Raw genomic sequence first — 27,961 nt, forward strand, 5'->3', positions numbered from 1 at the left:
TTCAGCTGAGTTTTGAAAGCTATTTTAATTATTTTACACATTTCAAACATCTCCGATCATAATTTTAAAACATTTGGAACATATTTTTTAAACATTTGAAACATATTTTTTAAACATATTTTTTAAATATATTTCTGAAAAATTACATCTTTTTGCGTTTTTAAACAACACAATTTAAAAACTTTATCTACGCATGTTTTAGCTTAACCTTCTTTAAATACATTTGAACATCTTAATCTGTGTAAACTGCCAGTTTACACAGATTCATTCAGGGTCCCCGACTCTGAATTTTCTGAATCGAATCAGATCTGCCATTTGAGTCCAGAGATTCGACCATTCGGCGGGGCTTGTTTACCAGCGTTGCTATGGTGACCTAAATTATTATAAGCAACTGAAAACGACGCCGGTTTGAAACTAAAACTGTGATTCTGAAAAAAGTATAAACGCTATAAAAATCCTGTTTAGATAGTATTGAAGATACAAGTGAGTAGATTTGTTTAATGGTTTGAACGATGGTAAACGGTTGAAAAAGGAATGAGTTACGATGTCTAGAAGTAGGTGTATCAGAATGGGCTGACGTCTTCAATGAAAACAGCTGAAAACAAAGCGGTATGAAACTAAAACTGTGATTCTGAAGACATTTTAACTTATATCGAAATTCTGTTTAGATATTATTGAAGATACAAGTGTGTAGATTTGGTAAATGGTTTGCACGAAGATAATCGGTTGAAAATTGATTTAGTTATGTTAATTCTACAGTTGAAGTACGACTGATGATTTGAATCAACGTCTTTCAGGGGTTTTTTCGTTGTTTTTTTTTTCTCACGTCGCGCCCCCCCTGAAGAACTCTTGCGCCCCCCAGGGGGGGCGCGCCCCACAGTTTGAAAACCACTGACATAGATAGATAGACACTTTATTGATCCCTTGGGAATGCTCCTTCAGGGAAATTCAAAATGCTCATGCTCCAATCCAACAGTTTCCCATGGGGCACCAACTGGCACCTCGCTCAGACAGGGGTAACCGCTACGTCCTCTCCGCCGCTCCACAAAATGGCCACATTTTATGTGGCTCAGAGTGACGGTTCGGTGCAAAGATTCCATTACAACTTTGGCCCGCACCAGGGAATCGTCACCTCTCAGCCCAGCGAGACTGGGACACCCATCTGCCAATGGTACTCGGGCATGTCGCTCTGTGGTCTAGGAGTCCACAGCATGCACGCCTGCCCTTCTCATGATGGGAAGAGAGCTCTGCAAAGCCACCTGATTGTGGGGCTTTTTACAGTACACAGGAACAATTCATTTTCCACTATTTGAGTTGTGCTAGTGTTGATCTAGTTTGTAGTTGATCTTAAATAAAAGTTAATACAGAGTTTGTATTACATGGCCCAGAGGACATTACGTTATCTAGTGGAAAGTAAAAACTGCTGATTTTTATTAATACAATTAGTAATCATCAACAATTAAAGGAACAAACAGACATTGCATGTAGAAGCTGCAGCATGTTATCTTGGTTTCAAAAGTTTGACTTTATTAGGGTTTAAATTGAATGTTACATAGTGCACTCTATTTTTGTTTTTTCTCATAAAATGCTTGATCCAATTTCATGTTTCAAATACAAAGGCAAATTACATGGCAAGAATTTGGCATGGTTTGAATCACATAAAATTACAAAGTTTACTTGAACGTAGGTTTAATTATGCTGTCTCATCTAACCCTTACTATTCAATAAAAACACACAACTAATGATGTGAACTCTGGATTAAACCAATCATATTTACCAATCACTTGCTGCAAAACATACTGCAATTAGGGTTTTATATTTCAAGAAAAAATACCTATTTATTCCCCATGGCTGTTATTTATTATAAAAGTAGTAGCCTTAATAAGATATAGGTGATAAACAAATATCTGCCCCAGTGAAAAAGATACGCTGAATCTTTTTTTTACTGTCCATATGAAATAAGCATGATTTAAAACTGATCGATTAATTGATCAATTCATTCAGAAATTAAATGCTGGACTTTGAGCTTCAACATTATTAAAACAAAAGAACATTGAATTACACACAGAGTACTAAAATAAATCAACGAATAGGTTGTGTTACAACCAGGTTCCATATGGGCCTGATCTATTTCTTTGGTTTTTGAGCTGATGACTAATTTCTATAAGTAAAAGAATGCGGTTCCTGCATATTTCAAGCACACATTCTAAGTATGTTTATGTCATCAAATAATTCACATGGGATGATATAGTGGCGTAAAATAGAAAAATGAAATCAACAGTGATACAAATGATTGAAACTATTGCTCATCAGGAGACAGTACGGTCTGAGTTTAGGAAATAGAAGTGTAGCTCCTTATTGGAACATTGGTCTATTTAAAACAGATCTGTCTAAAAACACACAGTAAAGAATAGTAAATAGTAAAAGAATAGTTATAATTCTAATGAATAGCTGAAAATAGGCTTGATAGAGGTTTTCAGCATGGTATCCATCAAGTTTGGGAAATATGTTGTTTGTCGCTGCTAACTACAGTGAGAAAGCAGACAAATTATCTAAGTATTTGCCATTCCCTTTGAAAAGAATGTACAGTGATTATTGTTTGATCTTTAAAATGTAAAAAACAATCTTAAAAAAGAATCCATGATGCCGGAACAATGTTTACAGATCAAAGAAGCCAAAGTAGTCGATAGTTACCAATTTGATGAAGTCGGAATTTCGTCAGCCTCTGCTTCATTTCTGGATCTGGTGTGAGATCTGACAACCCGAGCGGATTGTCTTTCCCCATTTGTGGATCAAACATTCCCCTGAAAGATATATATATTTTAAGTTTGAGAGTACACAGGAATACAACTCATCCGAGAAGACAGAAAGGCTTGTCGCTGTCTCGGGTAAAGTTGATTGTTGTTCAAAGTAGACTTTCCAAATAGACCACCAAGAGAGATTTGACCAGGGTACTACATCAGTAAATATCTTCATACCATTATTACAAAAATCTGAACATGATTGAGTACATTAAAAACCTACGTTTTAAGAAAATCCTCGATGGCCCTTCGCTCGTAGACTGTATCATACCTCGTTTTAACAGGGTCCACAAGAAGCTTCCCAGTGATAAAACATGACAAATGCATGGGTGCCATCGGAACAGGAACCTGACCAACCAATTCCTTTCAAGAAAATTAAAAAAACATGAATTCATGGTGTGTTGGTTTGTATGTGTGTGTGTGTATATTCTTGAGGGCTGTCAATTGATTACAAAGTCTATCTTATTAATTAAATGATATGCTTTGATTGATCAATTAAATTGCAATATCAAAATTTGCTGGGAATTGTCCCGAAATTAAGATACCTTAATTGAAAGACATAAAATAATTGTGGCAGATGACATTGAACACCCTGGTAGAATATGCTGAAGTACAACTATTCCTCTCCTCCAACCCATCACAGAGCAATGAATCAATCAATTGCAGAAGTGCGCGACACGCGATAGATCCACCCCCTACTAATTCTTAAAGCATGTGTGCCATTTACTTAAACCGCATGTGCCATTTACTTGCGAGCAATTGACTTTAAAAGAAAAAATCCATCCATGCCACCATAAATTGTTTTCTATAGAACACAATGTAATGTGGACAGCAAAGTTATTAGGTAACAACCACATTCAACTCGCTCAAAAAGTTATTTTCAGTATGATTATTTTTATCACTGACAACAGCACTGGGCTACCTCATGGAACAATATCTATAGCTGTTCGGGTAGTCGACTCATCTGATTGTTAGTATGCAAGTCAACGTTTTGTTACATGCATCAACAGCATTAGAATGAAATTACATAACATGAATAAACGTGACTAAACTTAAAGTCAATAAAACATTAATACATGAACTAGTCTGTGAACATGATTTCTGCCTGATTCAAGTCAGCTAGATTTTCACTGGAAATGGTGAGGACGACAACTCTCCTAGAGGCAGAAGTCACCTATAATACCTTTAAAATGTCCAGATTAATTGTGAGCGTTATCAAGTTAATGACTACAGCCCTAATATATATGTATCTATATATCTATATCTATATCTATATCTATATATATATATATATATATATAGATATAATAGTACTACATACAATTATGGGGCCTGTGCCATTTTACTGCCGTGATAATTCGAGCCTCAGAAGTAATTGATCAAGTGTACAGAATGATATAGAAATTATTGATAAATATAAATAATGTAATAAAAACCAATAAATAACAAACCTATGTAGAGTGTGTGTGTGTGTGTGTGTGTGTGTGTGTGTGTGTGTGTGTGTGTGTGTGTGTGTGTGTGTGTGTGTGTGTGTGTGTGTGCGTGTGTGTGTGTGTGTGTGTGTGTGCGTGCGTGCGTGTGTGCGTGTGGGTTTGCATGCAATCTTTAAAATTATGAGTTCAAAGAATCCTTAATGTAACCTAAAACCTTCACCTGCTCCATTTCATCGAAGGACTTGGCGGCGGTTTTGGCGGTTTGTTCCTTGGCTTCTTGTGTATACTCCTCACGGCTGGAAACTAATTTCTCGGCCAAAATGCTTCCAAGGAGAAAAGATTCTAATGATTATTATTGGAACAGTAATATACTTAGATACATTTGTATGTTAAGATTGCATTTTAGGTTGTGGATTTATACAATACTGAAATACTGACATATCACATAAACCAACCCATTATCATGATTACAACCTCAAACGGAAGTCATTGCTGTTTCTTCCTTTAATTGCTTTGTTATGAAAGTATGCTGGAAGATCTAACCTGTCTAGTGCATCTTCAGCCTCAGGGGCGATGAGCAGTCCATAAACAGCTTCTAGGATCTCCTTCATGGTGATGTGGGCATTGTAGCCGTGGTCAAATATGTGGTGACATATCCGCCCAGAACTGTTGATATTACAGTGGTAAATCTTTGATTATGTTAAGAAAATGTAAAAACAACTTTATTTAAAGCTCCTTCTCATTGGCTCTTCTGCAACAGTAATATTATATCAAAAAAGCAATACTACAGATGAAAGGATACAGCTGTCACAAAGCGGATTGTTGGAGGCTTCACGGGATAATCCGGACCAAACTGACAGTACAGTTTAAAGGTGCCATTCTCATAAGGCGTGGCAGGGGGACCCTGCATCAGAATCTTCCAAAACGCTATGGATAGTTAGAAATCCCACATAACAGTTAGAAGTCACAAATAATAGTTAGAAATCAGATAATATTGAGAAATCACAAACAGAGCCGCTATGAATAAAATATATCAGTTCAATAAATAACACAAAGGACGTTTTAAAATCCCATATTACTGTTAGAAATCACATACACCAGTTAGAAATCACACACTTGAGGGTAACAAGCCACACACAAGTCATAATCACACATAAAAGTAATGAATCGCACAAATTCAAAGTCCTTCATGGATCTACATGATCGATGTGAATGCCCGATTTAAAAGGAAAAAGGCAAACTTGGCCTTTCGACTTTTTCAGGCGTGCAAAGTTTGCATCCCGGGATTGAACACACAGATAATAAAAAATTATCATATTATCCAGTATGAACTTAAGAATAAAGGGTCTGATCTAGAGGAATATAAATAGGATATTTATATTCTGTCACAATTTCCTACTATGAATCAAATCTAATCAGCTCTCCTCATATTCATGTACTGCGTCAGTATATCACAATTGATGCATGGGAGGTCAATATGATGTCAATGAAAGACGATTGATAAATAACAACGTTGAATCCAGAAACAAGTCTTAACGCGGCCAAGATTCTCACTTACAGAAGTCTGAGTCGGATGGGAAGACACTGAAGTAGGGATGAGGGTGACAATGCAGGATTCTCAACTCCTCTAGTACACGTTTGCCCCTCTCCATTGAGGAATATTTTTTCGATCTTAGACTTTTGAAAGCACTGTTTGGAAAGAAGTGAATGAATGAATAATCTTTATTTTCATTGTACATGACAACTACATTTTGTTGGAGCAGTGCTCCAGCTGCAAAGTTATCTATATATATTTATATATAATCTAAAAACAACCATATCAACCATCTATGAATGTAGTTATGGCTATGGCTATGGATGCAATAAGAGGACTGAGTGTTCGGAAACATAAATAAGCTCTTCCATCCGCCATTTCCGACAATATGTAAAGTGACCATGGTGATAATGAGAAAGATACCTGATTGTGGATACCTGAAATAAAATGTTTTAAAAAAAGTCCAAGTCCTTTTGTGTCGGTAGGGCAATGTGTATATGAGATGGGGAGTTTCAGTGTGGGAGGGGGGTAGAGTTCAGTAGTGACACAGCTCTATGGTAGAAGCTGTTTTGCAGTCTTGTCGTGCGGGCGCTCAGTGTCCTGTAACGTCTTCCTAAGGTCAGGGGGGGGAAGAGTTAGTGACCCTGGTGTGTGCTGTGTCTAATGATGCCCTTGACCCTCCGGATACAGCGGGTCAGGTACATTTCCTCCAGTCTGGGGAGCTGGGTGCTGGCACCCAATGTGTGTTTGGTTCAGTATGGGGAGCGGAGTCTGTATCCAAAGTACTCAACATGACAGGGGAGGAAAGGCAAAACGCAACACGATTGATTAGGGATTGGTTGGTTTTTACTAACTTCTGTGCAACGGTCACTGTGTTGTTAAACCCGCTTGGCAGAGAGGTCTCTGGGAGGTCATCATAGCCTTGTTGTGCAAAGATGCTTGTTAAAACGGTCTGGTGGACAGATGCAACTCACAATTTAGAAGATTACAACATTGGTCTGTTTTGTGTTTGTTTATAATTTAAATGACAACCATTGACTATCGAGCTAGTACTCATCCACTGTAACTTACCTCACTTGTGATGGAGGATGGATCAAGTTTTTTCCTGGGTTTTCTCATTTCCAAAGAAAGAACAGTCTCACATTCAAAAAGTTTGAGGCCATCCGTCAGTGTTTCTGGCTTGAAACAGCAACCCCCTAAATCCAGATTTGGATGTCAAGTTAAATTTATTTACTACATGCTATCCTGTGACTATGTGTGTCTGAGTTACCGGCTCTACACTGTAAAAACGAAAACTTAAAATTGTTGTTCTCATTATGATTTCTGAGTAAAATGAATATTAAACATTAAGCATTCATGTCAACTGTGCAATGCAATTTAGTCCAACCAACAATGTTGAGTTTTGGGTCAAGAGTTGGGCTCAGTGTAGTATCTTTGTTAGCAAAACACATGGGTTTAAGTCAGACTCTGTCTGAGGCTGGGCCAACTACGGTGCACATGCGCATTTCGACACTTTGGACAATACGGGGTTTCCTAACTGAATTTTCAGATGGTAAATATTGTGGCGACTCCTACCCCCCGGGGATTCTGGGTATTCGTGATGCCGGTTGGGAAAAAGGGGTTTATTGCCTTTTGTCAATTTGTTTCTGTTAGGTTAAGTGGGGTTAACGGGTTTGGGGTATTTATTGTTTGTGTGTTGTTTATTGTGTGTAGTGTTGCCGCCACCGTTACAGAGACTTGCATGTCCGTTGGTTGGGTGTGCGGTGCGCTGTGTGTTGTGGGTGTGTGTTAAATAAAGGCAGCTCTCGGGATCGTGCGGTGCATGAGGCACGAGAGTTGCGTCACCGTTTAACCTGCACTCCCGTATCGTGCAGAACAAGTTTGACCATAATGTCGAACTTGTTCTGCACTTTGGTTTGCTGCATTTAGACAGCGATTCTCTGCTGCTGAACTAGCTACATGTTGCTTGTTCTATTGCTGCCTGGCATTCAGAAATGTAAAATGGAAGTTTCCAATTTTAATAAAGTGAACTTAAAACTAGTTTTGCATTCTTTGAAATGATTTTTTTTTTAAATAATATTAACCTTAATTTGAAATATTAAGTTAACAACCCTCACTTACTTTTTTGAGTTTTGTAAAATCTAAAATCTTAGTTGGTATAACTCTAACTTTCAAGTTTGTCTAAAGAAGAAAAATGACATTTTGTTGGGCTCAAAACTCAAAAATGTATTGCAGTAAGTTGCCTTGCAATTTTGAGTTTTCTCAACAGTTTATTTTTTTACAGTGTAGTGCTATACCTGTGGCGATGCTGATTCCATGAAGCATGTTGTTATCGACTTTTCCAAGCAAGACGGAATCAACAATGATGTTGGATTTGATCAGATTTACTGCAACAGTTTCAGGTTTAACTGTTGACCTGTGTGGGCAAGTATTCACATAGCATCACAAACTCATGTATCAATCAACTACATCTGTTGTAAATATGTCATACTATTCTATATTACCTATATTTTGACACAATATGAACTATCTGAATATAATTTGTTATAGATAATAAATAAATGATATGAACCTTTCTTTGTGCGTGCATGGATTTGTTATGAATTATACAGCAAATGTGTGGTAAATGTTTGGCCTTGTGTAAGGTATCTGATATCTGTAAATTGGTGTTTGGCTGTCTTACCTAGATTCAGACGAGTTGTTTAATTCCAATTCACCATTATTTGTTGAGAAAGGGAGTTTGCTGGGTTAGCATTTGCTTTCAGTTAGTCACTTCCATTAACTTGCAGAGTTACATTTGCCTGCGCTGTGTTTATTAGTCTACCTGTAATGCGCCACTGACAGGTCGCCCTAAACGTAGATTACTATGCCAGAAAAATAATTTCACAAGTGACGCATCACAGGCTAGTCACTATCACTAGGCTCCTATAACCCTGAAAGGAAATGGAAACGTCTAAGGGAAAGCAATTGCTTATCCACCCACCAAACTAGCCTTCTTGATGCACAATGATGCATTTGGAATAAAACCACTTGTTTGAATCTCGGCAAATGCAAATTTACAGATATCTTGGTGTATCCTTTTGAATATATTTTTGCTTGATAGAAAACAAATATACATTTACCCAACATTGTTTCCATCTGTGAGACATATGATGCGAAGTCTACAATCAGGGAACCTCTTCTTCACTTCCTCCATTTCCTTCACTCCTTGTTGCAGGGCATCGTACAGAACAGTCCGGCCATTCGGTTGAAGGTTACGCAGAGATTGCTGTAGTTGAATTCAGGTCTAAAGTTAGGGCTGCATTAATCTCACAAATCTGACTTTAGATTGGCATCCAAAGTCTGATGACAGACAAGCTCAAATGTGGCTGAACAGGGCATTTCACTTTCTTTAGATTCAAATGAGTTTTGCCCAATCATGTCAAAAACATATTTTATAAAAAATGTCATCCTATTAATTATTTTATTTATCCAAGAAGGTCCCATTGAGATATAATATCTCGTCTTCCAGTGATTCCTGGCCAATAACAAAGCTCTGTCTCTCTCAACACAGCAGAATGAGCATTACATCCACATCAGAATTCCTTTGGCAACCCAGTTATTATTATTTGCCATATAGTTACTTTTGTAAATCTAGTGGGATAGACTATGGAAAAGTGATTTTTATCCATTGGGAACATTTTTAATCTACAGTTTAATTGCATTATAGTTTGGCCAATGTTAAGGGAAGGGTAATTTATAAATCCCCTATAATGTAGAAATAATGAGAGAGGATTGCACAATCCACAATCCTCTTAAGAGAGGAGTGAGGCTGCCCAATGGGCAGATATACAACGGTAGACACACAATGACGACGCACAATGATATCCGCGATGATGAATTCAGTTTGACGTTTATGCTTCCTAATATCAATAGCTCATTGAGACCCAAATTATTTCAGATTGGTCCTGTTTAACACATAAGACAATGTTTCACAAATATTTCCCAGAGTGCCACACGATGTCCTTGAAATTAGGAAAAAAACGCTTTGAATATCGATATCAACAATCTAATAGTGGAAACTATTGAATATATTGAACTATTGAAAGTCCCACCTTGGGACTTTCAAAATGTTTCCTACCTTGAATGTTTCCAGAGTTTCTTTAAATGTATGCAGGAGTTTCACGTCTGTGCTGAACCCCACGAGGCCAATCACGTGATAGAAATCATAGGCCATGGTCCTTGATGCAAAGCTGTCAAATAGCTCCTTCACAGCATCTATTTTCCTCATTTTCAGCTCACATTCCTCCTCCATGGAGGAACTGGTATCCATCAGCACCTAAAGAAAATAGAAGATTGGTATTGCAATGTAATTGCATTACTCTACTATGACTATTTATTCAGTCAGAATATGTCCCTAAAATATACTGAAAGTATACCAGTATTGCTTCTTTTGGAGTCCTGCAAGTCAGCAATTTCTGGTCATCCGAAAGATTACCAATTCTGTATAAAAGAAAATGCATAGCAGGCTAATAAGTATTGCTACAGATTGACAATTATTCCTGCAATAGATAGATAGAAAGATAATCTTAGGGTTCCTTAGTTATTGTATTTCATATATTTCCATATATAAATATATATATATATATATATATATATATATATATATATATATATATATATATAAATATAGCAGGTTGAATGGTAATGGTTGACGGTGGTCCTCAGCTTTTAGGTTGAGAACAGGGTAATATAGGTTCTGCACACATGAATGTGTGTATTGTTTATATACAAGTGAAACTTATTTTCTTACCTGCTGGCTAGTTCCTCCAAATCCACAAGTTCTTTTTTACCACTGAGAAAATTCATCACTTGAATCTGTTTTGGCTGCTGTTTATTTTTGCACAGACAAATGCCGAGATTATCTGCAACAAGAAGAACATGATGATGAACAGATAATGCACTTTTGACTTATTTTGTTACATTTAGTCAAGAAAGTACTTAGAGCTGGCTATATAAGTAACAAATCACATAAGTATGCGTGCGTGCGTGTGTGCATGTACACGCTAGAGTTCAAACAATATAACCATTTGGTCACGATTATAGTGAGCAAATTAACACAAAAAAAGTACTGATACACACACTGAAATCCTTTCACCAAGTTTGTTTGCATACAAATCAAAACAACACACAGCCAATAGATTATGTAAAGCAATGAAAGCCATATGAAATGTGCATCAACGTTAAAGATGGTTGAGCCCTTTGGGAGCATTTTTGTTCTGCAACTTTCCCTCAGCAATCTTAGAGAAAACTTAATACGACAACGTTCAGACATAGGTCCTCTTAAATTGAACAGGATTATTTGGTGCAATTGAACGCCCACATTAATTAAAGAAGATAAAATCATGAAGCAAACTGGGAACATACACTTACGAATGATATCAGTTTTTGTGCAAAAGTTGCATACATTCTTGTTGCACCAAGCCTGTGAATAAATCTGTTTAAACAATCAAAATCAGGTATCTTTCTCATTATCACCATGGTCACTTTACATGTTGTCGGAAATGGCGGATGGAAGAGCTTATTTATGTTTCCGAACACTCAGTCCTCTTATTGCATCCATAGCCATAGCCATAACTAAATTCATAGACCTATGATTATCACTACGTGTTCTTTGTATTGGGTCATTATTCTTTATAGCAGTCGGCGATACAAGCGAATGTTTATTTGCACTGCAATAACGGAATATAGGTGGTTTTTGATGACATAACAGTGTGCAGTTGTATCACAACAGTTTTGGTTTGAATTTCAAATTTCTCGAAAAGAGTGAGAGCCTTCTATTGCTTACCAAACAGGGAAACAACCTCAAAAATTGACATCTCTAAAACATAGATGTATTTAAGAACGCTTGAAATTCAAACCGAGATACACCTACAAATCATTATCCCCTCGTTTTCAAACTGCCATTCGCCAAACAATTTGATACTTGGATGAAAAAGCAAAACTTATAAATTAATCCTCTTAATAAAATAGGATAGTTTTGTGGAAGGACAGCTTGTCTTCACCAGCAGGGGTGTTGCTAGCAATTGAAAACATTCGGGGCTGTAGCCCAGAAATTAGAGTCCTTTTAAAACGGGGGTTAGAAAATCTGGCTTATGAACATGCGTCGGGGCAGGCCTACTGAGTAGGTTAATGTTTATGTTAAGGATAGGAAAGTGCACCACATACACCGGCAGCCAAAATGAGACATTAGAAAAGCCTGTAGCCAAATAAACACTGTCATGCAGCAACACGATACAACCCCGGGGGAACATGAGAGCCCCAGCTCGCCGGATACTAGTAGCCTGGGTGCTTAAAAGGTAAAACAAGCTTCATACGGAGCCGGTGAAAAACTCCTTAAAAGTGTGTGTGTGTGTGTGTGTGTGTAACCCTAACCCTCACTGCCAAAGCTAGGCTGCAGGTGCTACCAACCAAATATAATCTGGCATTATGGTATCCTGCACACCACCATCCACACTGTATAATGCACTCTGGCCATCAACTTGAATCAGTTGGCCATGTTGTGAATGGCTGTACTATGTACAAAGTACTGTATATTGCACGCCATGACCGACTTGTCGATCTAATTTCCAGGAATGTTAAGGAAGTATCTCTAGAAAATGTGACCATGTACAAACATTCACGTATCATGCCGGAATGGTTTAACAGCTCTATTGAGGTGATGTGTAACATCCCAAATACCCCTGATGTTGTGTTTTGAAACAGAGACAGAAGGGAAGTGCTCTTACTTGAGATAGGCTGTGTATTTGATCTGTACATTGAAATTGCTTTCAACGATAAAATCATTAAATACCAGCCCATTCTGGAAATACTAAGGGACCTAGGCTACCAATGCAAGCTAATAGTGTTTATTTTTGGAAGCTTGGGGCATGTCCACAACCATGTTTTCAGTGGGTTAAGGCTGGCTGGGCTCTCCAGCAGAAAATCTAAACAATTAGCAAAGTTCTGCTCCATATCAGCAGTGATAGGCAGCCTGGCAGTGTTGCGCAGGAAATGTTTTTTGTGCCCTTGAACAATGACTTATCTTATCTCTGAAATATTTGAATCTTGTCTCTTGTAATGTGATTGGTGGATTCAAATAAAGAATTAAATGTGTGTGTGTGTGTGTGTGTGTGTGTGTGTGTGTGTGTGTGTGTGTGTGTGTGTGTGTGTGTGTGTGTGTGTGTGTGTGTGTGTGTGTGTGTTTCTTTGTCACTCTGTTCGAGCCTGCACGAGAGTGCAATGTTGTCATTAGCTGTTACGTCTTTCAGACCAATCGCAGTTCAAGGCCGACCTGGGCCCCGTTTCCCGATAACGATGGATCCACGCTCGTACGATCATTCTCACGATGGATCTTGCGATCCATCGTCAATTTCTTTGGAGCGTTTCCCGAAACTCCTCTTAACGTGAACGCGCATTCGCTGCACTCACGACGTCGTAGGATTGTAACTGTCTACTGACACGGTGCTGAAATGGGCTCCGTAGGAGGGGGAGACGCAGGAATGTCGCAGGAAAATTGTGTTAAAAAGGGTTAAAATATATCCCCATCAAGGACAACAGCAGAGTAGCCTACGAAAAAAATAGAATAGAATTATATGAATGCTAAAGACATTAAAACACAATTGATTAGGCTTAAACCGACATATATCAGTCCTAATCCTGAATGCACTGTGTGTTTCACGGCATTTTCCCCCCTTAAATAATTCCTCTTCACAGCTGTGAATAACCCGGGAGACGTCCATGATGAGGAATACAACGAAGCCCACCGTCTGGCCCGGTGCATCGTTGAGCGCACGATCGGGAGGTGGAAGTTGCGCTTTAGATGCCTTCACAAGTCAGGCGGAGGGCTCCAGTTTTCTCCGGCCAAGTCATGCGCCGTGATATTTGTGATGGCTATGTTGCACAACATTGCAGCTAAGGCTGGGGTTGCATTGTTTGAACCGGAGGACGTTGAGGACGATGACGATGAGGAAGATCGGTGTGAGGACGGCCTCCCTCATAACTACGCGGCTGGTTTTCATGCGCGTCGAATAGTGATTGAGACTTTTTTTTAACCCCCTCCACCCTCCATCATGTCACTACACAACATTCCCGTCAACGTGACCAATCCCCACCATATCCCAGCCTTTTGCCTGCTCCTTTGCTTGTTTTTTATAAAAAAAATTATTTCTTTATTTTCTTATTTTTTTTAATTTCTTTTATTTCGTTATTTTTTACATTATTTTATGCTACGTTTTATGAGTAGCCTATGTCAGTCTGCACAAATCCCCCCACTTTCTCTCACACACATTTTGAGTGCCCTGCCTGCGCAAACATTTTCTGGACTGTCTAATAAATAAATTAATAATCTTTATTAATTACCAAACTAAGAACATAAAGGCGCAATGCGTTTTAATAAAACGCATCCAATAGACGGAATGTCCGATGGTGTCGCCACTGAGGCTATAGCTGACGATGCTCTTAGCGTCCTACGAGTACCTACGAGCACCCCTGGAGTACTCGTTAGCTACGAGCGTTTTCAAGACGTTCGTTCCCCACGATGCTTTCGGGAAACGCGGTGAAAACTCTACGATGCCCTTTCGACGCACTTCACGATCCACTTAGGCCAACGACGCTTTCGGGAAACGGGGCCCTGGGCTGTACCAATTCGGGAGGGGGCGCTCAGTTACTCCCCTCTAGACAAAATCGAATTAGTTGCGACGTTGTCAGATTGTATGTGTTACGTGTGTTAGGTGAGTGTGAGGTTGCGGTTGCACAGCTCAGGCTGTCGGACGGCGCTGCAAGGAACTTTTATAAATGCAATATTGTTATCCTGCAGTAATCAGCCCGGCGGCCCCGAAACGTTAACGGCCCACCGGGAATTCTCCTAACTCTCCCGATTACCACTCCGCTTGTGCGTGCGTGCGTGCGTGCGTGCGTGCGTGCGTGCGTGCGTGCGTGCGTGCGTGCGTGCGTGCGTGCGTGCGTGCGTGCGTGCGTGCGTTATTCGATTGCCGGTAATATTCGTACTGGTTTAAATAATACATTTGATTGTATTTCCCATCTTTGCTGAGCATGAGTTTTTTTCAAAAGTTCAGTGATAGAAACAAATAAAAGCTATTGAGGTTTTATGTGTCCACCGTCACGCACCTAGCCTACCCGGTGTCAAGTCGACCGGGGTGAATTCACTGCGGGTCTCTCTTCTTATAGCCATCTTACGAAGATATTTTATGACAGTCCTTCTCAACACTCTCTGATCTCACTAAAAGGCTAGCAGCACGAAACAGCAATATCGACGAGATGCGCTATGCATAGAGAAGAAAGAATACCAATGTTGAATTTGCAACATTTTGCAGCAAATTATTCAAAATCTGCCCGTATAGGGTAAACTCTACGGGGCTACTTTCATCAATATTATGTCTTTTAGTTTTTTTTGACGGCACAGCGATCCGGGGCTATTCCCAAAAGATCCAGGGCTATAGCCTCAAATGCCCAGACCTAACGCCACGCCTGTCGACCAGGCTCCAGGGCGCTGTCACTGCCATCCAGCATGTCTTTCATTGATGCAAAACAAACCTAGCCTGGCTCCGCCCGCCTAAGTACTTCCGCTCAATTTTGATTCCCCTACAGAACTAGATCTGAGTCTGCGGTATGTAAGTTGGTTTTCTCCGTCCAAATGTTCTACGTCCAATCAGTGAACAGAGGGAATGGCTGAGAACAATGACGGAAATAGTGTTTCATTAGTCTACAGCCTGAGCGCAACCTGATTCCCGGCAAATCGTTAGCGATTGGTTATGGAAGATCCAGAGTGGCACTGGGCAGATCCATTATTTTTAAACTTCAACAGACACCCGCCCTCAAGTGAGTGAACGTTGGTCAATTGAGTAGCTCAAGACTCTCTGCGCAAATGAAATGAAGTAGGCCTACAAGAGACTGGTAGGACCAGGCTAAAACAAACCCATACCTGCAAGACTTTTGCTAAGTTTGGTTGATGCTGGCGAGGGCATTCTTCAAAGACTGGTTATCAAACATGGTTTGGAAGATACATTTTTAAACAGAAATCCTGAAAGTCTGGAATTTGACTGTAGTTTATAAAGAAACCAATTAAAATTGTATCCCTAGTGTTTTCATACACACACGACAGCATAATTTTCTTTAATGTACTTATTGCAGTACCTTCACTCAGAAGTACAGGCAATGGCCCATGCTGCCCTGCTGCCTTGAGGTGGAGTGGAGGTGTCACTCTCAGGAAGGGGAACTCTGTCAGTTTCTCTGTCATGTTGGTAAATGTGTCCTTTACATCCACCTGAAAGCTGAAAGCAAAAACAGTGAATAGTCATGGACTTTACCACTCCAGCTTTTGTTGCCTAAGCTTCCTGGCAACAACAAAGTAATAAACCACATCTTCTTGGTGGTGGTAATCAACCATGGCACCTTCCTACATTATTTATAAATAACAGGAAACCCCAGATTCCGCTTATAACACCGTTACCAATAATGATAAGATATTGGATACTATCATCTATAAAGTTATTTTAATCTTTTCAGCTTCTAAATTGTATCAGCTACTTAATCAGCGTAAAAAATATATAAATTTATATATATTTTTTATATCAGCATTTTTAAAGAGTTGATCTAGATTGGTCAATCATTTACATATGATCTGCATTATTTTTCCATAATGAGACACCTCTGATTATTAATTTCTGTATAATGCCCTACAAATCGCACATTAAAATACTGTCATATTGTCAGTCTTATAACATCAACAGAGGCAAGTCAGTTTTATCGTATATCTATGTAAAATAGCTACAGACTTCACTCCCAGCATGTCGCCGTCAGATATCCATGAGTAGTATATTTTGAAGGAGGGAGGCAGGCTGAGCAAGACCTTCTCCAGATCAGTGTGCCTCTTCAGTGATCTTTTCTCCAAGGGTATCTGAGAGCCTTTAAGAATTGTAAAAGAATCAAAGCAATATGAATGAAGTTAACAACATTGCAAACGATTACATATGGTTGAAAAAAATCAATCAATTATATGAGCCTAGCCTATACCTACCCTAGCCCTTTCTAAGGTATTGTTTTGGTGATATTCGATAACATCCCAGTAACATTGATTCCTTAATGTTTGCTTCATGCTTTACGCTTTTTGCCTTTAATAATATATTCTATATGTATGACACCCAAATTATTTAAATGAGGGCACATTTCAATTTTTATCAAGGATTCATGTTAATCTGCTGTCCGATGTCCAATTATCCAGAATAGTTTAGGTGTGTGGAGAGGAATTTGTGCATGCATAAATCGTTTAAAATTGACAATATATTATCAGCTTGCAATTTCACTAAGGAATTAGACCATCCTGGCATCTATCGCCTCGCAAAGTGCTTGCTAGTATTTTACATGGGTAGAAAAACTGGTCTGAAAACTGTTCAATTTACCATCGATCTTTCGTTGGATATCAGCTCTTTCAAAGATAACTGTTCCAGGTACGAGGACGACTGGTTCATGGAAACGATGTCCATCCTCAGATGACAGTTGTATCAGTGCATGTTTTTCATCCGCCAATGGCTTATTATGGATAAATGGAGGGAAATGTTAAACTCTGTCATTTATATTTGAAGGAAATGGGACATCATCTTTAAATCAAAGAGTTGTGTGGCATTCCAATGGACAGGTTTGAGCCAAATAATATCTTGACAAAGTCTACAGCTAGTATTACAAAATGTACCTCCTCCTTGGCATATGTTATGAGATATGCCCAACAGTGTGATGAATACTCAAAGACATCCGTGTCCTCTATCGGTTTCTCCTCTGTGTGTTTTCCAGGTGTTGGCAAAAGTTTTCTAAACAGCAGATACAGTCCCTCAAAGATTGCTATCTTTAGAGAGTGGAAGAGAATAAAACCATAATGCATATGCATGTACAACGTATGAGAGTTGTGTGGGATTAGCACAAAGATAGCTAAAACACTCATACCCTCTGAATGCTGGTTACATAGTCATTCCTGGAGATCAGCTGGTACAGGCTTTGTGCCAGAGGGTTACATCCAGTTAGTTGCCAAATGTAAGCAATCAAATGTTTGGATTCCCCTCCAATCATTTTTGCTCTCTGAAAGAGGCCAAAATAATTTCAATTTGTTTCCAAAGCATACTGATATAGTATTGAAAAGTTGTGTTATGGAAGCTATATTCAACTTTTACAATTCATAATATAGAAATGACTAATATAGGAATAATTAAATATGATTAATATATGAGTCAATTCAAACATATAATTGAATGTTGCTTACAACAGAATACAGTAAAGCGAGGAACACACTCTGCCCTTTTTTGGTTTGAGGCTTAGACAGTGTAACATCATTATCGAACAATGAGTTATAGTCCTGGTGTTCGTCGTGGAACGAGGACAAGGAAAAGGTAACTGTTGACCTTCTGTCTTCGGAGATGCCACAATCTGCCAATATCTTATCAACAACATGAATCCCTCTGTCAAAATGAAGTCGAGACTGATTAGAAATTAATTGAGCTGTCAGGAAAAAATGTAATATTAATATTTTATAACAATTTGATTTGAGATTACTGGTAATGTAGAACTTGGACGGGGACTTCACTTTCAAGCGACAGTTTTCTTCTCAAATCATTAATTGTGTCCTTCTTCAAGTTTACAGAGATATCAAAGTTTCCCTTTGGCTTGAAGAGAGAGAGAGAGAGAGAGAGAGAGAGAGAGAGAGAGAGAGAGAGAGAATAATGACATGTTATCTTACAATTTATATTGCATTGCAAATAACATGAAGGAAAACAAGAGCTTGTGCATTAAACACCCACCATTAGCATTATGCGACATTTAACAATGTGCTCTCCTCGGGCTTCTTCAACTGGTTTTTCAATACACCTTTTTTGTTTTAGGTTCTGCACTGGTGTAAATATGGCATAGAGTATATCTTTGTCCTTGATATGTCTGGCTTTTAAGGACCCTGGGAAAAGTCAATAAAGACAAACACACAAATGTTTTTCAATGCATCGTAGATCATATGACAAAAGATCATGATTAAGATCAACAAAAGAGTACTGGCTAACATCAATGTTTCAGGATTTGTAATATATCAATAATTGTGCAATGTTTCTTAGGGCAGTTTCATCACCATGATTTCGTCAAAAGGTAAATCCTGTTCTTACATGTGTTGAGGAAGGGGTCATCGGTTAGGGGCATTCCGTCGACTGTGAACAGACAGACACCTTTACTGTTGTCGACATTTTCAAGACAAATCCGCAGCATCAAATCTTCAACTGTGTTCTGTGCAGGATCCATGTCTAGAAGGGGAAGAAATTATGAATTGCCATTATATTGCAAACCTTACCTGGATAATCAGGAAGAACTGCGTAAACTACTGGGCTCAATTACTCGGTGATGGGAGTAAAAGGTGATGCAAATCTTTAGAAAGTTCGCAAAAAATTAAATCGAATTAGGTGCGTTTCCATCAAGTGGTTGGAGTGGGTAACTACCCTAGTTCTGCCTGGAGGTGGTGCTGTAGGTAAAAAATGAATGCCGATACGTGGCTGTAATGAATGGTAGAAGTAGAAAAGCTGTAACGAATGTAACAAAAAGCGGTCAGTCCGCCAATAGAGAAGAGTAACAACAAACAACAAACATGGAGAGAGGAATTAAGCAGCAATTGGTTTTCCTTGGGCAAGTCCTAACTGTTCTTTCAGTGAAGTTATCATTGGCTATTTTAACTTCCATCCGTAGACGAAGAAATAGAGAAATTACAATGTACACAGCGGTAGCAAGGGACGCCGCCGTGTTTGGGTGCATGATAGAGTTTAGATCGGGTTAGATTAAATAATCTCGGATATAAATAACAATAATCGGGTTAAATAAATTCACATGGTGTGTCTGGTGTGTTTCCAGCATTCGTAGTGTTGATCAGCAGAGATATAGTCCGCCAAGACGTTGAGGTTGCTTAGCAACCAGAAACGCTGTCCATGCAAGTGAATGGAGCATTCCCTCTTCGTGATAACTATCAAACCAAACATCCTTCACATTCACCGAGCGAACATTATGAAAGTAAAATGCACATTTCTCGCTAAAAAAGTTTACATAAACGCTTTTAACGGCGTAACTATTTTACTATTTCCACCCAGAATAAAGAAAGATGTCGCCGTATGCTTCTGTGCAAGCGTCACTACTCTCTGCAAGTGACGTCGGGTCAAGCTCCACGCTGATTGGCTATCGCGGCTAGGCATCACGCGTTGGAGCGTTGAAAGTTCAATTTTTTGAACTCCGGGTGTTGGTGCGTTGGGCGCATTACTGCGTTTACGGGCGTAATTACGTGCGTCTGACGCGTCTAACGCCCCTAACGCGACGCTTCAACGCGTGTAACGTGTCTACGCGCCTATACCAATGGTTCCCTATGTGAAAATGCTGATTTTCGACGCCCCAAACGCGAGTAACGCGGTTGGTGTGGCCGTACTATGGGAGAGCACAATAGGGTGATGACGTCACACGTTGATTTCGGCAGGATTGCTATGGCCGGTCGTTATGCGGAAATCTGAAAGACTGTCAGTCCTGTGTGTTCAAAGTTCGCTAACTCAGCTATTTCGAAAAGTGTGTGTGAGATGTCATTCCTCATCTTGAGTGTGTATTGTGTATGCATTGGAGGCTTCTCCAGTGAGGAGAGGGAGGGAGATCCTCCTTAACATTGTTGAGAATAAAAAATGTAGTTTGCCCATACTACTGTAATGAATTAATGCCCTTAAATATGACTACTTTAATGCCTTTATGTAATGTTTGTTTCCCTGGGTAAAGGGACATTAGCACCCCCTATTGCCTATTGACAATTACTGCTGGAGGACGTTCCTCCTCTCAGCCTTCATTGAATCTCATTCATTCCCCTCGCGGCTGGTGAATAGCATGGGGTTCAATAGGAGAGAGGAGGAAATTCCTCCTCTGAGTGGGTGTGACTAGCTAAGGTATCTGAATCACGCCAACGTCTTTTCACGAATAGGCTGGAGCCCTGGCTAATCAATGAACCAATAAGCAGGAGCCCTGGCTGTGGAGCAGCCCGGAGGGAGGGGTTATCCCCTCAAGTCCTGCTACGAGAACCAACAAACCCGCTCAGTCGTATGCCTTGTTTCCACCGAGCGGTGCGCTACTGTTCTTTGCGGTACAGTGCGGCTCTGTTCGCTTATATTGGCGTTTCCACCGAGCGGTGTGGTTCGATGCAGCTCGGTTCGCTTACATTGGCGTTACCAACGCCAAAAGTTGAGCAAGGTCCCAAAATAAACGCGCTGAGCTTAACTATTTTTCGAAACTCCTCCATTGGGTTAGCAAGCCGTCTGAAAGGGTTGCGAAAACGAGGAGCTACACACGCCGTTATTCTGAAATCACTTAAGAAATATACTTTTTGGTTTGACACTGATATCTTTGCACAAACAGTGGAGAGGATTGACTTGAAATGATGTCCCTCAATCTTAATTGGCTCAACATCATGACCAACATTCTGAAACATCCATTGACATCCACATTCGTCTCAAACAATGTTAGGCTTACAGCCCATGTAAATAGCTGTGAAATAATGTTCTTGTTGTTCTTATAATTGTTTGTTACTCTAACCGTTTGATATTGGCCTGCTTCCACTAACAAGCAAGTGCAAGCAGGCCAATGGCAACCAAGCGCACAGTCCTTCCTCCCTCACTTTAACGATCTGCTATAATACTACTTTTCTGGTCTTCATTTCTTATCAATGACTCCTATAGAGCAACCTGAAACGAATCACAGCACAAAAAACTATGGAGATTTTCGGAAACTCTTCCTCTCATCTGGACGCTTTCAGCATTCTCTGTCAACACTCAGCTTCGTCCTTCAGCGCCCCCTCGCCCCCCTCCTGCCATCCCACTCCGTTGTGATTGGTTACCTTCTGTAAGAGCATGTTGCAGCATTACCATACATGGAAAATCCGGATTGTTCTACTTAGATATATCCCGGAAATTTGAACAAGTGAATCGCTAACTGGCGTCCCTAGTGTTTAGCGCTCTGCATAGCTAACCCAGACGGTCAGCAGGGAATACGTCTAAATGCATGTACCATACTAAAGCGTCATTATTGACACTTTAGTATGGTTAAAGAAGACCATAAATCATTATAACAACGTTTATAGTTCATAAAAGTCGAAAACCACCAGCTGCCAGTGGTGTATGGGTTAGGGTAAATGTAGCCGTTATTGTAAAACTAATAATAGTCATAACAGATCACTTTTTTACAGCGCTATTCTAAATACTCAGACGCTTTAGAAAAGGCAATAGGCCTACATACAGACAGAATAGACACTCAAACAACAGGCAAATAAACAACACCACAACAGACAATCCATTAAGAGAGAGAGAAATGGCGGAGGATGATAAGTCGGATGTCGAAATTCTTTGGACAAGAAATTGTTCTTCCTCCTCTCCTACACTTTCTATAATTAATTTTGACTACTTATGGAAAAGTGGGTGCTTGTACAAGACAGCCATTCATATAATGACGCGTCAATCTTACCTGGGATATTTCTTGGCACAGGACACTCTGGGTATGTGTATTGAAGGCTGAATTCCTCCTTCTTGCCGGCGACTTGTCCATGGCCCCCTGGGTCTGGCCTCGCTCTGATGCTTCTCACAAGGTCCTTCAGGTTTTCAAAGCTTTTCCTCTCCAATTGTGTGAAACCTGTTTTGGAATGTGTAATGCACATCCTGATTTATGTTTACAGGCTACAGCTTCTGGACTGTGGGCTCATTCAAGGCTGATTCAATTGAAACTTTGTATTGGCCGCTTGAGATTTGTTTTTTTATGGGGCTTCTTTATCAGTTGATCGTAACATGTATTTCATGAATTTGTGAACTATAAGCATATGCCAACAAGAAATTCATCAAGAGCAATGCAAGAGTTCTGCCATGATTTGGGAGGGACAAACTAAGATGCAAAGTCCATGTTTTAAGAGATAAGATAAGTCAGAGAAATAACACTTCCTTGAAATGATTAAATGCAATAAACCAATGATTTGGTAGCACTTTAAAATAAGGATACATTAATTAAACATTAATTCAGATGGGTTAGGGTTAGCTAACCCTAGTCAATGCAGTAATAGCACTAACATACAATTAACCGTAGTCTATTAATCATTTGATAATGGTGTTCGTGTTCGGTATTCATTGCTACATTATTTAATACATATTTATTATATATATATATATATATATATAATATTTTATGATTTTGATATTATTTAAATAGTAAATAATAGGGGTTGGGGTAAGGGTTAGTGACCCACCATGTCAGGTGCTTATCACGGTTTTATTATTATAAGTTTATATTATTTTTACGATTAAATGCTTATCCTCAGCCCGCTGGACTATGGCACATACTATAGTGCCACTTTAACCATCTACAACCTGGTCAAAGTTTGGTCTATCCCGGGATGCTTCTGCACAGATGTCCGCAGTAGGGACCCCCTTTAGAGCAGCCCAGGAAGTGGCCATGCTCCTTGTCGAGTGAACCACAACCTCTCCAGTGCAAGGTAGGTTCTGTATGGAATAGTCCTGATCAATTCCCATCCCCATCCAGTGGAAAAGGGATTGCTTGGAGAGGTGAAGACCCTGTCTCCCTTTCGCATAGTAGACAACGAGCTGTGTGTTTAGCCTCTCATTGATTGTGTCCGCTCAACATTATTTCGGGTTGCCCTAATACAGCAAATCTAGAGGCCTTCCTCACCTCCCAAGAGATCTGGAGTAGGGCAGAATAACTCGTGATGGATTTAATGACTATTTTCATGATTCAGTTCGTGTCAATTCGCCAAGAGGAATCGTTCAGAATTGTTTGTTTGTTCAGTCGTGATAGCGGTGAATCGAATCATGGAATGCACGGAGTCCGTCAGACTCAGCTCCTCCCTCATTCTTATTCTAAAACAATGGTGGAAGTCGGTCATCAATCAATGCAACATTACAATTTTAACCAAACGCAGCGGGATGGGGGGGTGTATTTGATTATTGGGTGTTCAGCAAGATAATAGACTTGATTTAGCAATGATGGTTGGGGTCCCGGATGGAGATTGAAGCATGAAAGAATGAGATTGACGGGACATTCAAATATTTGATTAATCTGGCATGATACAGAAAGTACAAAGACAGCATGCATTTACCATTTCACTGATATTGAATCGTATTATCGTATGCTCGCTCACTAAGCCTCTTCCCTCCTAACCACTCACATTCAGTGAACAAACGGCGAGGCAGTGAGTCAGCGACTATTGGGTCTGGGAGGAGTGAAGTCTGAGAATGAACGAGAGAGAAGAATCAGTTCGGTTCGTTCTTCTTAAAGATTCGTTCATTCGAATTGATTCGGTCGCGAACGACCCATCACTAAGAATAACCCTATGTCCACCATGTAGTTCACAGCCTGAGAGCTTATCAACTTTAGGGAAACCCCTGCGCCATCGGCTTTCCACAGCGGTCCTTGCCAACTGAGAAGAGATGCAGCTCTCATAATCGTTGGCTAAACAGAAGGAGAGTAGCCTTGAGCGACAGGGATCTCAGGTCAGACTGCCACATAGGTTCATAATGAGCCCGTGTCATGGAGCTCAGCGCAAAGAGAAGGTCCAAAAGGTGGTGCCCCAAAGATACAGGATGGGCGCAGCCTACGTATTGTTACTTTCTCTAAAGGATTCCTCACCAATGGGTGGTCATACACCATCTCATAAAAGAGGGACAGTGCAGAGTCATGCCACTGCGGCTCTAGCTGCATCCAATAGACACTGAAGTAGGCGAATAACAAGAGGGTCAGGATGGCAAGAGCACTGCTCATGCAGGCTGCGCGGACCGCTACAGTATACGTTTGACACACCTGGGGTCTCATTTATAACTGTTGCGTACGCACAAAACGGGGCTGAAAGTGGCGTACGTGACTTTCCACGCCAAGGTTGTGATCTATACAAAAATAACGACGCTTGGTTTGGAGGAAGAGGAGAATTGGCGACACAGACTGTGTGGTGGTGAACGGAAGTCAGACAGAAGAAATGTAGAGAAGAACGATTATGTTTTATCATCGCCCTTCATAAATTAAATTTCAACCCGTATCATGCGTTAAATCTATGTAATCAGAATAATTTAAGTCAACTGCGTTAATTCTCACTTACAACTCCAGAAACATCTCCTTAGAATAGAAATGAAAATTCAAAATGAAAATTCTCTATATTTAATTTAAGGGGACTATCAATTAGACGGCGCGACTGCATGGAATAAAGCATCTGTCCAACATGTGTCAACAACATAATATTTTTATGTGACACTGTAAACACATAATCAAATGTCAATCAAATCCCAAGTGTGGAAAACCAAGCCACATACTCCTCATCACAATCGTTACATTATTGTCCGTTCCTCTTGATGCTTTTCATGACAAATCAGGCATTAAAAAGGGGTTATGTTGAAGAACACTTTACGTGGGTGTTTACAAACTGATTATCCAAGGTTTTCTCAGTCAGTCTTATTACCGTAACCCTATAAATAAAGCGGTGAGCCCCCGAGCCCCTAATGCTGCACCATGGCACTGCTGGAGGACCATGCAAATGGCACGATTCGGAGGGAGAGGGTCTTCAGGAACCGTAACGATTTATTGGTACATAAAAATATGTACCTTTAGGTCAGACCACTTCTTTTTTCATTTTGGGAATGTGCACTCCGTGCCACTGACAGAGTTCACTGCTGCAGCAACATGTTGGTACTCACTCTACTTTTTGTTGTTAGTGACCCCAATCCCGTGACGGCCGAACAAAACTACTTTTCGGGCCTCCGCCTAACCCACAAGTGTTTCCACTTCAACAACTTTGGTAACGATCCCACGCACAGTTCTATAAATGAGACCCCAGAACTTTTTTCTTGTTGCACTTTTTCTAATGATTGGCCGTAACAAGATACAGTCAGTATCACAGTTCACAGTGATGTACTTAGCAACATTCCTTAAACAGGTTATGGGTGTGCCTGAAAAACACTTTCCATGACACTCCCTGCAACGGTGGGGGCAGAAGCTCGGCGACCAAAGTGTAGTATTTTAGCAACACGCTCAATATGAGGCCATCAGCAGGACTGTTTTCCTTGATATTAAGCACCACGTTTACCCCAGAACTGAGGATCTGGGTCGGGCAGAGCCAAGGTCAGCTGGGTCTTTTTTTTTTTTACTGTTTGCTTTCATTTTTCACAAAACAGGTCATACACAGATATAGGACCTCCCAAGAAAAAAAGTAAAATGGTACTTAAATATAGACATTTGTACAAATAAATAAATAATTGCACCTTGAGCAAGTTTAAATTCTGAAACCTAGAGAATAGAAAATTTAAAAACTGGACAAGTGGTTGAAATGTAAATCTGAAAACAAGGAGAAAGAAGAATCTGTGAAAAAATAAAGCGCATCCAGAACCACCAAAATCTCTGAACAATGTAAATTATTGTTCAGTAAATACTAGGGATGGGCAAAACTATTATTTTCCGGGAATCAGTTCTTTCAGTTCCGCTCACAATCACGATTCGTTCGTTTGATTTGTTCGTTTGATTCATTTGTTAAGTCAGATTACGTCATTTGACAGGGAATCTCACAGGTGCCTGCCTCCCCTTTGCTTATAAGTATTGGGTACGCCCGCCAATTAAGGCGGGCGTGAGCTGCGCCAAGCCGCACTTGAGCTGCGCCAAGCCGCACCGAATCGAATCGCATACGATTGCTAACTTCTGTAGTACTCTCATTGGCTGAATCTGTTAGAACGTTTTAGATTCAATCAATATAAGGTCGCGGGGAGACGGAGCTCTGTTTGTTTGTATATTTTATAAACATGACCATATTTTTCTTTTGTGCAAAAAAAAAAAAAGAATAAATTCTCTTGTTTTGGGAATCGGTTCTCGTCGTTCACATTCGGGATTAGTTCATTATGAACGAATCATTTGCGACCCACCCATCCCTAGCAAATACAGTCTATGGCTTGTTATTATTTGGAAAATAGGGTTGCTTCATGCATTCCATTTTATGTTTTCCATTGTATTGTTTTCCATTGATGTGTGTTTCTCTCCACTGTTTCCAACTGGCCATGGCCTTCCTGCAGTAGAAATTTTGTAAAACGGGGGGACTGCATGTGCATTTATATATATTTCACGGTTTTCATATGAGGTGGTACATGAAAAGACTTTATGACAATTTAACATTGAACCTAACGTTTTACACCGGGTATAGTGTAATTGTCCATAGTATTCCAGAAGGATTTGTCCATACATTCTAGAAGAATGTATAGACAAATCCATGAATAGGAATGTCTTAAAAAGTTTTTTAAAAAAAAAGGTTAAAAAGTGATTGACAGTTGACTCTGGACTGATTGGTTGGGTTTATATTTCAATGACACATCATTTAAGTCTTCAGATTGGTTGGACCAAAAAGTGATCGTCCATTCTAAGATTAACTATATGTATGCTATGTCTAGTCTTACCCTCTTTGTTTAGATCATCATCTTTCACTCTGTCGATGAAGTCCCACCCATCGGTGACACCGGAATCAAAGAAATATTTGTAGCGGGACTCGAGGCCGCATTTTTCAAGCAGGTTGTAGATTATCATCTTTGAAATTATAAAAACATAAAAATGTTACATTTATAGTTACATTTATATTTCGAGAAAACCGTTCTGACTATATAAATCTGTCTTTGGCTACACGTTTACATTTGTTATCAGTGAAAGTATAGCCGAATTGATTGGCATAATTTGAATAGGCGTATGAAATGTTTTTCCAGTCTATTAAGCCAATGATACCACTTAAATGCTAGACAATTTAGTTGGTTACAAGTTAGATTCAGAATCAGTGAATTCAACTTTCTGATATAAAAGCATAAAACAATTGGCTACCTTGTATGGCTCCAGATGTGGAACCGTGGCTGAAGCCAGAGAGATTTCTCCTCATCTGGTTAGGAACACTGAGCGGCAGAGCAGTTCCTCTCCTATTTATGTGAAAGGTTTTGCCCGAGAAACGAGATATTCATGATTTAGGGGGGCGTGGTTATTGTTCGACTTCAGATTATCATCAACATTTTGTTATTAAGGCCTACGTGGCATGCAAATTTGAGCCTGCTCACTTGCTCCCTCCCCTTTGTTTCTTGAGTTGCCCCAGACCCGTCCCGGATCAACCACAT

The 27,961-nt window shown here is 39.8% G+C and overlaps 1 protein-coding gene across 3 annotated transcripts; it reads right to left on the reverse strand.

The window, feature by feature from the left end:
* Positions 1–1,344: 1,344 nt before the first annotated feature.
* Positions 1,345–27,763, reverse strand: LOC130378567 (uncharacterized). 3 transcript variants are annotated; one of them, XM_056585319.1, is made up of 26 exons: positions 27,678–27,763; positions 27,266–27,392; positions 22,305–22,469; positions 18,944–19,078; positions 18,593–18,741; positions 18,348–18,457; positions 18,058–18,253; positions 17,745–17,876; positions 17,497–17,646; positions 17,207–17,336; positions 16,583–16,712; positions 15,942–16,078; positions 10,561–10,672; positions 10,187–10,250; positions 9,889–10,086; positions 8,891–9,036; positions 8,066–8,184; positions 6,840–6,964; positions 6,623–6,720; positions 5,793–5,923; positions 5,037–5,161; positions 4,778–4,923; positions 4,455–4,557; positions 3,073–3,164; positions 2,695–2,804; positions 1,345–2,570 (listed from the first exon to the last, which is right to left on the reverse strand). In XM_056585319.1, exons 2-26 carry the CDS (start codon positions 27,390–27,392, stop codon positions 2,527–2,529), a joined length of 3,174 nt encoding a protein of 1,057 aa, XP_056441294.1. In that variant the 5' UTR covers positions 27,678–27,763; the 3' UTR covers positions 1,345–2,526. The 3 variants fall into 3 exon arrangements, with proteins under 3 accessions (XP_056441294.1, XP_056441293.1, XP_056441292.1); XM_056585318.1 differs by having other exon boundaries at positions 1,345–2,526; positions 3,025–3,164; XM_056585317.1 differs by having other exon boundaries at positions 3,025–3,164.
* Positions 27,764–27,961: the final 198 nt, after the last annotated feature.

This window comes from Gadus chalcogrammus, unplaced genomic scaffold, assembly GCF_026213295.1.
Source record: "Gadus chalcogrammus isolate NIFS_2021 unplaced genomic scaffold, NIFS_Gcha_1.0 GACHA089, whole genome shotgun sequence".
In the NCBI taxonomy this organism is placed as follows: domain Eukaryota; kingdom Metazoa; phylum Chordata; class Actinopteri; order Gadiformes; family Gadidae; genus Gadus; species Gadus chalcogrammus.

What these genes read in the sequence shown, in the direction of transcription:
- LOC130378567 (XM_056585317.1), bottom strand. Translation starts at nt 27,392, where the DNA reads ATGATAATCTACAACCTGCTTGAAAAATGCGGCCTCGAGTCCCGCTAC. An exon ending in AAACTCTGGAAACATTCAAG is followed by an intron (nt 9,037 to 9,888) that starts GTAGGAAACATT and finishes ATTCAACTACAG; the next exon opens with CAATCTCTGCGTAACCTTCA. An exon ending in CAATCCGCTTTGTGACAGCT is followed by an intron (nt 4,924 to 5,036) that starts GTATCCTTTCAT and finishes ACATAATCAAAG; the next exon opens with ATTTACCACTGTAATATCAA.